Source organism: Aplysia californica, unplaced genomic scaffold, assembly GCF_000002075.1.
Source record: "Aplysia californica isolate F4 #8 unplaced genomic scaffold, AplCal3.0 scaffold00304, whole genome shotgun sequence".
NCBI classification, from domain to species: domain Eukaryota; kingdom Metazoa; phylum Mollusca; class Gastropoda; order Aplysiida; family Aplysiidae; genus Aplysia; species Aplysia californica.
The window spans coordinates 359,435-373,740 of record NW_004797574.1 but is presented as its reverse complement, the minus strand read 5'-3'; the positions used below and the strand labels follow the sequence as shown (position 1 = coordinate 373,740).

Below are 14,306 nucleotides of genomic sequence, written 5' to 3'. Positions count from 1 at the left end.
GAGAGAGAGAGAGAGAGAGACTTAAGGTGTATAGTGGGCAATTTGTTGTAAGAGATAGAGATAGAGAGAGAGAGAGATAGAGAGAGAAAGAGAGAGAAAGAGAGAGAGAGGGAGAGACAAGGAGAGACACAGAGAGAAAGACAGACAGACAGACAGAATCACAGACAGACAAACAGAGAGACATACAGACAAACAGAGAGACATGCAGACAAAGGGAGAGACAGAGAGACAAGACTTCACAACTTAAGGTGTATAGTGGGCAATTTGTTGTGAGAGAGAGAGAGAGAGAGAGAGAGAGAGAGAGAGAGAGAGAGAGAGAGAGACTTAAGGTGTATAGTGGTCAATTTGTTGTTGTGAGTGAAAGCTTGTGTGTGTTTGTGCATATGTGTACACATATGAATGTACGACTATGTGTACATGTATTTGCACCTGCATGCTTTGAGACCTGCATGCCAAAAAAAAAAAAATGCTGTGTGTTCACAATCTACACAAACTAATCTCCACAAACTAAGGACATCTACATGAGAGTGAGTAATTACCAAATGTTTGGCCTGGCCCAGTTTGGAACAGTAAGGATCCACCATCTTTTCATACATATCCTGTGGAGAGAAAAAACTGACGATAAAGACATAAAGACGCATATTCAGAAGACCTCCACAATATTTTGATCTCACATTTGATAATCTTTCCCATCATCAACATTTTTGACCAGATGTACTTTGTATCGTCAACACAGCTCTATGCTTGAGCAGGTGGAAAAGCAATAAAACTGCCATATGAAAAGCAGGTAATATGATGGCTCTTTTCGTCTATGCAGACGGTCAATTTAGCTTAGCTTAAGATGGTCTCAAGGTTTTCTTCATGCAGCTTCTTTCATGGCTAATTCTTCCTATGTTTAAAGCGCAGATTCTGTCGCAGTGCTTGCATGTCAGTGTCGTAGATCGAAGCTCTGTATTTCCGCTGTTTTCCTTTCGTCGTTGGCGCTTCTCAGCCTGGTTGTTTCTAAAGCTGCTCTCTAGCATTATAGTTTGTTCCTTTATCATTTTCCTCTATGTTTTCCTGTCTTCAGCTATTTCTTCCCAGATGCTAACATCTACTCCAAGCTTAGATAAGCTGTTTTTGCAGGTGTCTTTGTACCTCAAGTTTGGAAAAGCAATAAAACTGCCATATGAAAAGCAGGTATGACAGTAACTTATAAACATAGCTCCTTTCTGTAAAAAAAAAAGCATAATAAGTAATGAGAGAGAGGTAGAGAGGGAGGGAGAGAGGGAGAGACAGAGCAGTAAAGGAACCTGTTTGCTTTACCAATGCTAACCCCCAACTGCAAAAGTCTCCTGTACAAGAGGAATAATAATAATAATAATAATAATTATAACAATAATAATGATTATAATAATAATAATAGACAGCCCTTATACAGCACAAATTCCAGTTCAACTGAAAGCTCTAAGCGCTTTACAGTAAGCACAACCTACCACCCATACTCTGAATCAGAAAAGAAAAAAAGATCCTTTCTAAAAGGAGACAATTCTTACATGTACAAAGAACAATACTCACAGAAGTAAAAAATTTGCTTGCATGATTCTGGAAAGTGGAAACAACATTCTCACACTTTGGGCACACCTTTGTCTGAGAAAGAAACCAAAATGAAAAGTTGCTGTGGAGGTCACAAACCACAAAGCTTTGTCATGTTCTGTGTACATCTCTCAGACAGAAAGCCAAAGAGAGTGAATAGGATTTTTGACTTGTATGAAAATTGTAAAGAAAAAGCATAGTATTGATACTAAACAACATCAGAAAAAAAATGGAAGTATTATGAAGATAAACCTGCAAAGATTCTTGTTTACTCCGTTAACTTTAAGCATTTTGTACACCACCAGCAATATAATAAGTCACTCATTTCTGTTGGAACCACAAAAACATAAAACAACATGTTAACAACAAACTTTATCAGCACTCATATAGTTATACATATAGAGTGGAGTCCACTTAAACCGAAATCTGTGAGAAAATCTGATTTTATTCACTTTAGCAGGCTTTCAAATTAGAGAGAGGTCCCAACTCGAAGAACAAAAACTATGAATTTTATTCTTCCGTTTTTTTATTGTTTTTGAATTCTTCTTCTTCTTCTTCTCAATCGCATCACACTCGAAGTCTGGTATCTGTCATAAATTGGGCCGTCCTGCTCAGTTCATCTGTCGGCCCGTATAACTTCTCTTGTAGCGTCAGTGAGGTATTTTAAAAAATTTAATGCATTCAGTTTAAAGCGGATTCTACTGTGCATGGGGAAAAAAACCCAACAACCAATGCCTGACAATGTTACACACCTGTCCAGCTGGAAGCTTTCTCCTACACGCTCCGACAGCCTCTGCTACAGTTTGTGTCGTCTGAAAAATAAATACAGCACAGTCAACACACCAGAGATAGACAAGTGTGGCGTCAACTGCTCTACGCCTTACGTACCTGGCAGTACGGGGAGAGAGTAAGTAAGTAAGTAAGTATGTAAGTAAGTAAGTAAGTAAGTAAGTAAGTAAGTAAGTAAGTAAGTAAGTAAGTAAACACATCATACACTTGGTAGACAGCTTTGTCCTTCGATGGACAATCATATCCTTATATCCTTGACACCGGAAATAAATTGAGATAAAGATAAAGCCACAAGCACAATACCAACTATCTATTATTGTATGTTTGTGTGTGTGTGTGTGTGTGGGTGTGTGTGTGTGTGTGTGTGTGTGTGTGTGTGTGTGTGTGTGTGTGGAGGGGGGGGGGTGTTTGACCTATGGCATACATTTACACTGGCTATCTGTGTAGAATATTTAAATCAATAGCAGTTGTCAAGGTCAGTTACTGTTCACTAGAATACCCCAGAAGCTCAGGAAATAAAATCAAAAGAAAAAACCCAACAAAACAAATGAAAGAACAAAACCAATCCACAGCGAAAAGTATAAATGACATATTATGCTAGCTAGAGCCAAGATAATATTCCATGTACAGTTTTAATATGTGGGACAACAAGGTGAAATCAGGCGATCGTCAAAATAATCAAAGAATAGAAACTGACATTTTTCCGCAGGTTTGTGAATTTTTATCAAATTTTCGTTTTTTTGGCTCAACACCTTTCAGGCCCATTAAAGAACACATTTCAGTGAGGATTTCAAGGAAAAACGTTGATTAAAGGCACAAAAAATGTAAATGTTCAGTTTTCACGGACTCTCAAGCTAAGGAAATAACTCATCTTTGGAGGCCATTCTCTCAATAATTTTACATCTGAATCTGAAACCAGGTGACCCCCACCTCCTTCATTTGCAAATATCTTGACTTGTTATTCAAGATAAATGGATATTTTTCCCATCCGAAGCAAGACAAATGAACAAGCTTTAAGATGATACCAACAACTCTACATGCCCAAAAATTGACGAGAGCCTGATTCCACTGTGTCGTGACACACATACATTTTTCCTGTGCCCTTCTTCAAACATAGCTAAATACCACCTTCTTCAAATACTTGCATTGAGAGCTAAGTGTGAAAGGCAAATACTGGGCTTACTGAGTTGGAATGAATAAAAAATCTTTAAGACACTTATCTTGTCTTCATGCCTCACTGCTCATGATAAATAAACTCATTCACAAGAAAACCTGGGGCAAAAGATCACAAAAGGTTTTTTACTGTACAGTCCACTCAAACATAAAAAGAATCTTATATTATACTACCTCTCAAAATCCTTTCACTTTTCTTTAGCTAAACACACTAGACTCATGAAACGAATAAACAAACCTTGCCCACTATACATAAAACTGTTAAGAGCCACATGAAACAGGTCTACTCACCAGCTTTGAGTCGAGCAAATGAATCAGTTTCAGAAGAGTCTCCTCATTGGTGACAATTTCTTTGCACTGAAACAATTCAAGGAAAATAAATGAAGACAAAATTTCACCAAAATGTTTATAAAATGGACTTGTGAAACTGTCACGTGGATCTCACACAAGTTCTTTAGCACTTTGCCATCACATCTCGCCGATCGGCAAGAATGCCGAACTTCCCCTCCTGTCACAAAACACCGATCAGCGATGTTTATAACCCAGATTCTTTGGATTTCTCCCCAAAATGCTTGTGATGGCAAGGGATTTCACTATAGGAGGAGCCTTGTGATGGCAAGGGATTTCACTATAGGAGGAGCCTTGTGATGGCGAGGGATTTTACTATAGGAGGAGCCTTGTGATGGCGAGGGATTTTACTATAGGAGGAGCCTTGTGATGGCGAGGGATTTTACTATAGGAGGAGCCTTGTGATGATGGCGAGGGATTTTACTATAGGAGGAGCCTTGTGATGGCGAGGGATTTTACTATAGGAGGAGCCTTGTGATGGCGAGGGATTTTACTATAGGAGGAGCCTTGTGATGGCGAGGGATTTTACTATAGGAGGAGCCTTGTGATGGTGAGGGATTTTACTATAGGAGGAGCCTTGTGATGGCGAGGGATTTTACTATAGGAGGAGCCTTGTGATGGCGAGGGATTTTACTATAGGAGGAGCCTTGTGATGGCAAGGTGTTAACGCTTTGAGCCCTTGCCACTGGTACACCAGTGACGCGTGAAACTGCCTGTATGCCTCGCTATCGGTACATCGGTGAGCGAGACCTCATCCCCAACCAGGCCCGCCAGAGACAAAACCCATACAGAAAACACATGACATTATTGACTATTTTGAAGATCTTTCGGAATCAGATGCTGGTAATGACAAGGACTACCCTGAGTAGGACATGGAATATGATTCTGACGATCATATGAATGTTAGTAATATATCCCTCAGGAGCTCAGGCAGAGGGTCATGGTTGCCTCAGGAGTTCAGGGCTCAAAGGATTAATAAGACTTTAAAATGTTTTAGTAGAGGTTTTACGGCTCTTGCAAATGCAAAAGCTCATAAGAGCGCCAGAGGATTAGAGGAGTTACAAGAGGGTAACAAACATAAAAAAGAAGAAGGGGAGATAAGGACGATAGATGTTTGATAGGAAAGAAGAAGCAAACCACACCAGAGCGCCCGCCAACCACCCACTACTAAGACTTTCAAGTCAATAGGTATGACAATGCCAGAGTAGGATGGTACAATTAGTTTGAAGCATTTACTGACAATGATGAGGCCGGTTCACTCTAGTGAGGAATGCAATTGTGCAACATTGTTAGTTTAGTAACGCTTTTTGGTTCACAGCCTGTGCGTCAACAGCTGCCCTCATACAAATTTTTGCTTTGTTTCACTAAATCAGCCATTTTGAAAGAGGGGTCCTTTATTCCCTGTGAGGACATTGAGCTGAGAGGAAAAACATTCAAGGAACAGTAAGAAAATAATGGACCCTGTTGTGATTCAAACTCTGAACTTCAGCATTATGGGCAAGCTCATAATCATATAAAAACAGAAGACTCTCCACCCAAAAAAAACCCTGAGCGATAACAAATAATTCACACCCACCCTTTCAAATGGACCTTATTGTCCTTCAAACCTAAATTAACAACCAACGAAGAACTCATTACCGGATACATTCTACTTGTATCTTTACTAACAACACAATCTAAATGTGCACCGAAAATACTGACAAGATAAAAGCTCACGACACAGCGATAGCAAAACATAACCTATCATATGGAAATGCAAGTCCGCTGGGTAACACGTCATAGCTGAGAAATCTTATCATAGATAATACAGCTTTTTTAATGCAACTCTCCTTGATAAACCTTGTGACTTTTTTTAATGTGTTGCTCCGTGTCAGATAGCTGGCTAACCACAAACTGACGAGGTCTCTGAAAAGAAGCGCGGAAAAAGACCATCACACCAGAGCTGTGGGTGGCTGGCGGGTGCTCTGGAGTGTTTTGCTTCTTCTTTTCTATCACACATCTATCGTCCTTATCCCCTCTTCTTCTTTTTTATGTTTGTTACTCTCTTGTAACACCTCTAATCTTCTGGCGCTCATAAAACCTTATGCAGTTGCGAGCGCTGTAAAACCTCTACTAAAGAAAAAGCATGGGTGGTTGGCGGGTGCTCTGGTGTGGTTTGCTCCTCCTTTCCTCTAAACAGCTGTCATCCTTATCTCTCCTCCTTCTTTTTTACGTTTGTTGTTACTCTCTTGTAACACCTCTAATCTTCGGCACTTATATGACCTTATTGTGCTGCAAGTGCCGTAAAACTCTTTACTAAAACTAAAAAAAAGAAAAAGCCCCCCAAAAACACCAGAGCACCCACCAACCACCTGTTGAACGCTATAGATAACACAAGTATCTGACCTTGATACATCTCCACATATAAAGGCAATCAAGATGCTGATTACAGCAAATTTGAAGGTGATAACATGACACCTGCTGCGACACTAATCGTTACCCGAGAATTACAAAGTTCTATCTGCTCAGTACCTAGTTTTGAGAAATTTGACAAGAAAACTTTGGAGTTTCACAATATGTCAAGCTGTTTAAAATACAATTCTTTGAATATCTTGATAACGACTCCTTTAGTTTTAGTAAGAGTTTTACGGCACTTGCAACACAATAAGGTCATATAAGTGACGAAGATTTAGAGGCGTTACAAGAGAGTAACAAACACAAAATAGAAGGAGGAGGAGAGATCAGGACGATAGACGTTTGATAGGAAAGAAGAAGCAAACCACACCAGAGCACCCGCCAACCACCCACTAACGACTCCAAATAATCTTACGATTTTGATATAGCACATAGAACATTTGGTTTCTGACCTCATGGTAGCAGTGTCTCAAATTGGCCAAAAATGGTAGAGGGAACTTAGTAATTCTAAGCTAGCGTAATGGACGAGTCTGTGTGAACCTGACACATATTTCATTGTACTTTCAGTAAGCTACCTTTGGACTGGGGCCCAACTACCCATGTACATATCTCTTCAGCGACAAGTGTGGAGGTGTTTAATAAAGGTGTAACTTTCCTAATCTTACAGTTGATGACGTAAAGGGCTTTATCAAAATCAACAAAGGTCATTCTAAAGTTGGAGCACTTGGGACCCCTTGAGGACAACAGGAAGAGAGAAAATATTTCCCGAAGGACAAGGAAAATCATCCATATTCAACTAAGACTTGACCCTTTATCTTCCACATGAAGGGTTTCGCCTGGAAGTGACTTAATAACAACCGCTCTCCATTATCAGTTCTGTTTTACTTTTAGTAGAGGTTTTACGGCGCTCGCAACTGCATTAGGCCAAATGAGCGCCAGACGATTAGAGATGTTGCAAGAGAGTAACAAACATAAAAAAGAAGAAGGGGAGATAAGGACAATAGATGTTTGATAGGAAAGAAGAAGCAGTTCTGTGTATAAGCACTAAACAGTAGATTTTGTATATATGAGAATGTGTGAGTCGATAGTTGTGTGTGAGCGTAAGTGTGTATGCGTAAGTATATGTGTGTGTGTGTATATGAGTGTCTGTGTGTGTATGTATGTGTGTGTGTGGGGGGGGGGGGGGTGGTGGTGGAAGGTGGGGGTTTGTAAAATGGTCTCACAAAGTACAACTTCGGTCTTTTGATTTTTCAGCTGTATTGAATGATAATTTTGGCTTACACAGTGCTTAAAGCCTTTAGGGGGTTTGGCACCACATAAATTTACTTTATTATCAATATTATTAGAAACAACTAATGAAAACATTTTGGAAGATTGTACGAAACTTCACAATTAGTGCGGGGGGCTCTTGTGGCCTAGAGGTTAAGGTGTTGGCCTCTCATTCAAAGTTCCCGGATTCGAATCCGGGTAGCGACCGAAACATTTTCTTCTCTAAAATTGTCTCCTTTCACCTCCTTTCCTGCTCTCTAGCAATGTTCTGTTGTCTGTTTTCGTTTCCACTTTCTGCCCCCACCCCCTCACCTCCTTTGCCCCCTCCTCTGGGCTCCTGACTCTTTCTGCAGCCTTTCTACTGCTACTCTTTGGCTCCTCCTAACCGCTGTCTTTCTACCACACCCCTGATCTTCTGGTAGGAAAGATCTACACCTAGCCCTCTCGGACAAGGGCGAAAAATCTCGGAGGGCCCATGTGCAAGTTGCGCACGTTAAAGATCCCTTGGTGGTCTAAAATCGATAAGAGTAGGCTTCGGCCGCCACCCGGGCAAAATTAAAAATTTCCTACCAACTGAAAATATTAGGTGTGTCCCGCGGGCTCAAATGACCTTATGCAGTGGCGAGTGCCGTAAAAACACTTACTAAAACAAAACAAACAAACAATTAGTGCACGAGTCATTGTTTAGATCACACATTTTTAAAATGAGAACACATCATCACAGCCACAGCAAACTCTATAGCTAGACAGAGACCACTTCACCTGTGCTCTGGACACACATATCTATATACTAGAACACTTGTCAAAGAGAGCTAGTCTTCACTGACTCACTACTATACATATCAGAATTAGAGTTACAGATTTTGTTTGCTGTCCTGACCATCAATGATTTATTTATAGAGGCACTAGCCATCCATGTCCAGGTGCTGTCTTAGCTTTGTTTGCTGTCTGCAATCAGGAACCGCATTCTTTTCTACCAAGTTTGTTCCACTTTGCACCTGATGGAAAATCTTAATTTCACACACGTAAATTTTTTTTTTTTTAAGTTTAAAGCAACCTTCCCTTGAAAGTGTAAAATATAACAAAGTATAGTTAGTGGGAGTAGAGCCTAGTTATAGAGATTTTACGGCACTCGCAACTGCATAAGGTCATATGAGCACCAGAAGAATAGAGGTGTTACAAGAGAGTAACAAATATAAAAAAGAAGAAGGGGAGACAAGGACGATAGATGTTTGATAGGAAAGAAGGAGCAAACCACACCAGAGCACCCACCAACCATGAGTAGAAATATTGGTAAAAAAAACTATAATACAGTTGGATTTGTTCAAGACAGCCACCCATTGTCCGGAAGAAAAGAGGTTGTCTTAGACATTAACATTTTTTTTTTTATAGTAAAGTGTTTTACAGCGCTCACAATTGCATAAGGTCATATGAGCGCCAAGGGATGGGTGTCAACAGAAAAGTCTTTACAGGGAATCAGACTTACTCTGCTCACCTCTCTAGCTTCAACAGCACAAAGTCTGCTTCGACTATCAAGGCACCCCGGAAATAGCAGGTCACAAAAGTGTGACAAACATACAAAAAAAGTATAGGAAAATGACAATAGTAAGGATTAGGAAAGAAAAAGCAGCAGTTCCCTGTTGAAGATCAGGCACAGTTATGAGCGTGACATGATGAATCAGCCCATGGGAGAAGTGGAAAGTGGTCATTTTCTTTAGCTGATTGTCTTGGACAGGTGGCCATTAGAGCAATTTCAACTTTGATTTGATTTACAAGTAGTAACAACACCAGCGCTAAAAACCCCCCAACAAAAATGGCACCAGGGTACAGCATATTGAGAATTTGGATTAAATGAAAAACTTGAACATAAGAAACTAAAACCGGTTGGGGACTGAGTCACAAGGGATGACTAGGAGGATGTCCTACACAACTCAACAGCCACAGAGGGGAGTCACAATTCAAGAGTTTTACTCCAAGTACACACTTTAAATTAGTTTTAGTAAGAGCTTTACAGTACTTGCAACACAATAAGAGAGTAACAAACACGCACAAAAAAAGGAGAGAAGATAAAGACAATACATGTTTGATAGGAAAGAAGGAGCAAACCAGACCAGAGCACCCGTCAACCACCCGTGTACTCACTTTGTGCCTTGCATTGTTATCTTTCATCGAAGAACACCCTCTGGCAATCACGGAGGCAATCTCCTGATCAGAAGTCTGCGAATAAGATTTTTTTTAAAAAGGAAACATGTTACACCATGAAATGCAATTTAAACCAAAATTCATTCAGTCTTGAGTTTTCAGTGAAAAGAACAATAACTTAAAAGACAAAAAGTCAGAGAAAGCTGTCCTCCTTCTTACATGAGAACAGTAAATGTGAATACAAAAAGAGGAGATTCTGTATGCTCCAGTGAATCAATCAAGTCTGTCACCATCATCACCTTCAGCAACATCATAAGACTTAAGACATTGCAACCCAAAAACACCCAAAACTTGAAAGACCTCATTTTTGGTGTATCACCTTATTGGACAGTATAGAAAATGCAACACATAATACCAGGGATGCCACCCAACTTTTTTTTAAATAGCTGAAAATCCACACGCCACAGTCTCGCTAACATATGAATATCAATTTTAAACCCAAAGGTTGTACATAGAGAGAAAAGACAAACAAACAAAAACAATGGGTGTACATTTTTTTCCCCAACTATAGATTCTATCTCGATCTCAATAACGGAATAGCAGATCAGGATCAAAATACCGGAAATACAGGAAAAAGAGTGGAAAAGTGGCATCCCTGTAATACAGATATCGAATGACATGAAGGCAGAAGGGGCAAAGATAGATGTTACAACCAAAAACTAAACAGGGCAAAGATCAATGTACTAAGACAACCAAAACACAGAATGGGCAAGGATGAACATACATACTTATACCCAAGGGCTACAAAGGAGAAAGACCAATGCATAGTTAAAACCTGTATAATTATAATCAAAAGCTAGAAGAGGCAAATGTTAAGTTACAGCCAAAAGACAAAATGGGCAAAGATCAAGGAATAGATTCGATCTGTCTAGTTATGAAGAGGCAAAGATGAATGGAAAGTAACGATCTGTCTAGTTATGAAGAGGCAAAGATGAATGGAAAGTAACGATCTGTCTAATTATGAAGAGGCAAAGATGAATGTAAAGTAACGATGTGTCTAGTTATGAAGGAAGAGACAAAGATGAATGTAAAGTAACGATCTGTCTTGTTAGTATAGATACAACCAAAAGCACTTACCGGATGAACATCTGAGGTGTAGATGAGTTTCCTCGTTGTCTTCACAAGTTGTTGGGTCATAGAGCATGATAAATCCTGAGAAAAACATACCAAAACAATTGAGCCCATTTCCTTGGGTGGCAGATAGATATTATTTTTTTTTACAAAATCAATTTAATGAACACTTTACGGTTATTGTTAATGCAAAACTTCCCTGAAACATCATTTCAAACAAATGCCAAAAATGCACCTCCACCATATCCATTCGGCAAAACATAATATAAGGCAAACGTTCTTTCTTCTGCTTCAACCAGTGAATCATTAAGATAGTGTTAAATCACTTTATTTTCCATCTCAGACTGCACAATCAACAAGCAAAAAATGAGACAAATGCTCAGAAAAATGTCAATGCACTATACATACCCAACATTTAAACTCTCTGTTTTTAAAAAACAAAAGACCATGTAAGTATGTTAGTGTTTCAGCTCCTCAAGCAAGGGCTGCTTACACTGTATGCTCCCCAGTAAGCCAAGAATGTCCATAAGTGTTCCAGGGTCTGTTGGGATCTTACTACTAATATAGGGATAGCTTCCTGTGGGGCGGGGATAGCTCTACCCAAAGGCTATTTGTGAGGCAGCGTGGTGGAATCAGGCTCTCGTCAAAATAATGAAATTGAAGAAAACAGCAGTTTTCTCATTGCTTAGCAATTTTTATCAAATTTCTGTTTTTTGGCTAAACACCTTTTATGTCCATTTACAAACACATTCCTTTGAGGATTTCACCGAAAACGTTGATTAAAGGCACAAAAATATAAATTTAGTTTCCATGGACTCTCCAGCTTTGGAATTTACCAAGCTTTGGCCGCCATTTTCTCGCTAATTTTACCTCCTAAACCAGGTGACCCTCACCTCCTTCAATCCAAAATATCTCCACTTCTATTGAAGATCGGTGGGTAATTTTTTCATTGAAAGCAAGATAAATGAACAAGCTCTAAGATGATACCAATAACTCAATATGCCCAAAAATTACGCTGCCGCACATTTATTATTACAATGTATAACTTCACTACCCTACAAACTTCTATCTGCTCTGTACCTACTTTCAAGAAATCTGACATTAAAAAAACTGTGAGTTTTCACCACATGTCAAGCATTCTCAATTAAATTCTTTGAATACCTCCATAACAACTCTGAATAATCTTACCATTTTGATATAGAAGATACAACACTGTGACTCTGACCTCTCGGTTTAAGTAAATCAAAAACGGCCAAAATCGTCAGATAGAACTTAACAATTCTAAAGTAGCGACTTGCTTACCTGGATCAGTTTATGCGGCCAGTGGTTCTGCGAGCACCACTCGGTGCGGCCACACAGACCGGCAGACTTGGCGGAGCTGCACCAGTACTGGGCGCCCCATGAGCACAGCTCTTTGTGCAGGCCCGACTTGTAGATGGTGGCCCCGTGACCTGGTCAAACAAAACGTTACGTATGTATATGCATGTAGATAGATAGGTAGATAGATAGATTGATTGATTGATGGACAGACGGACTGACAGACAGACAGACAGACAGATAGACAGATAGATAGATAGACAGATTGATGGACAGACAGACAGATAGAAAGATAAACAGACAGACAGACAGACAGACAGACAGACAGACAGACAGACAGACAGACAGACAGATAGATAGATAGATAGACAGACAGACAGACAGACAGATAGGCATGAGTGTGTGTGTGTGTGTGTGTGTGTGCGAGTGTGTGTGTGTGTGTGTGTGTGTGTGTGTGTGTGTGTGTGTGCGTGCGTGCGCGCACGTTTTTTTTGGGGGGGTTGTTTTGTTGGGGTGTTGTTGTTGTGGGGGGGGGGTTTGGGGGGGGGGAGAAATTAGAACCTTCCTCAATACCATAACGGTCATTTAGTAATGGGAAAAGAAGACAAAATAGTTGCACTTTCGTTGTTGCTCGCAGAAGACTGAATTTGAATAACAAGTGGGAGACTTTATTTTACTCAACACCTCTTTCTGCTATAACCAGGCAGGGAACAATCAGTCAAACTGATTATTTTTTTTTTGGTAAGTGTTTTACGGCGCTCGCAACTGCATAAGGTCATATGAGCACGCGGGACACACCTAATACTTTTAGTTGGTAGGAAATTTTGAATTTTGCCCGGGTGGAGGCCGAAGCCTACTCTTATCGATTTTAGACAACCAAGGGATCTTTAACGTGCGCAACTTGCACACGGGCCCTCCGAGATTTTTCGCCTTCGTCCAAGAAGGCTAGGTGTAGATCTTTCCTACCAGAAGATCAGGGGTGTGGCAGAAAGACAGCTGTAAGAAGGAGTCAAGGAGTAGCAGTACAAAGGCTGCAGAAAGAGTCAGGAGCTCAGAGGATCAAACTGATTAAATTGTATTGATAGGAGAATAAACAAATACAATCGTTTTGTTTTATTATTTTAGCAAGCAATTAAGGCATTTGCAAAACAATTAGGCCATACAAGTGGCGAAGATTTGAGGTAGTGCAAGAGAGTGGCAAACACATAAAAGGGGGAGACATAAAAACTACAGATGTTTGATAGGAAAGAAGGAGCAGACCACACTAGAGCACCCGCCAATCACCCACAAACAATTATAATCAACCATTTGCAAAGCGTTTGCCCAAAGCATTCGTCATAACAGTTATTCTGTTGTCACACATTGCTAGCATCACCTCAGACTCAGACAAAATGCCCCCCCCCCCCAATCAGAAATGTGCTACTGACTGAAGTTGTCTTAGGTCATTTCCCAAAGGGTGGGGGGGATATTAACATGTTCTTATGCACAGTAGAATTGTAAATGGGCTGATTTATCAATGTCATGCTCATACTATGCCAGAACAACATAGAGGAACTGCTGCTTTTTCTTTCCTCATCCTTACTATCGTCATTTTTTCCTCAATTTCTTTTATATTATGTTTGTCACTCTCTTGTGAACTGGTATTTCCGGGGTGCCTTGATAGTCGAAGCAGACTTTGTGCCGTTGAGGCTTAGCGGCTAGAAAGGTGGGCAGAGTAAACCTGATTCCCAGTTTGGACTTAAGCTGTCGACATCCACCCCTTGGCGCTCATATGACCCAGTTGCGAGCGTTGTAAAACCTTACTAAATCAAAACAAATTACAAAATGGACACTCAAGCAGCTACAGTGACCAGCTTCGGGTGGTCTCCATGCTCTCACTAATCAGTCCCAAAGATAAAGCACGGCTAAATGTCAGTGGGCCAAATTTGGACAGGACAAAAAGTCGTCAAAACTTAGCCACTCGAAATCAGAACAAAGGCAAGTGTTTTGCGCATATGAATAATAAGAATAGATAAAACATGTTATCTGTCCAGGGCATGCTCCTCTCCCCCCAAAAAAGCTTCATACTTAAGAAAGAAATTATATCTTAAAACACAGCCATGCTAATTAAACACACAGACACACAAAAACACAAAGGGGGAGAAGGAGAAAGAGAGAAAGAGAGAGAG

General features: G+C 40.1%; 1 protein-coding gene across 1 annotated transcript in view; it reads right to left on the bottom strand.

The window, feature by feature from the left end:
- Nucleotides 1–14,306, bottom strand: part of LOC101860584 — a gene marked incomplete in the record, with an annotated part of 125,671 nt that overhangs the window by 76,870 nt on the left and 34,495 nt on the right. Inside the window, 7 exon segments of the mRNA XM_035970672.1 lie at nt 540–599; nt 1,558–1,629; nt 2,328–2,387; nt 3,829–3,894; nt 9,691–9,765; nt 10,828–10,902; nt 12,124–12,272. Coding sequence (XP_035826565.1) covers nt 540–599; nt 1,558–1,629; nt 2,328–2,387; nt 3,829–3,894; nt 9,691–9,765; nt 10,828–10,902; nt 12,124–12,272 — 557 coding nt within the window.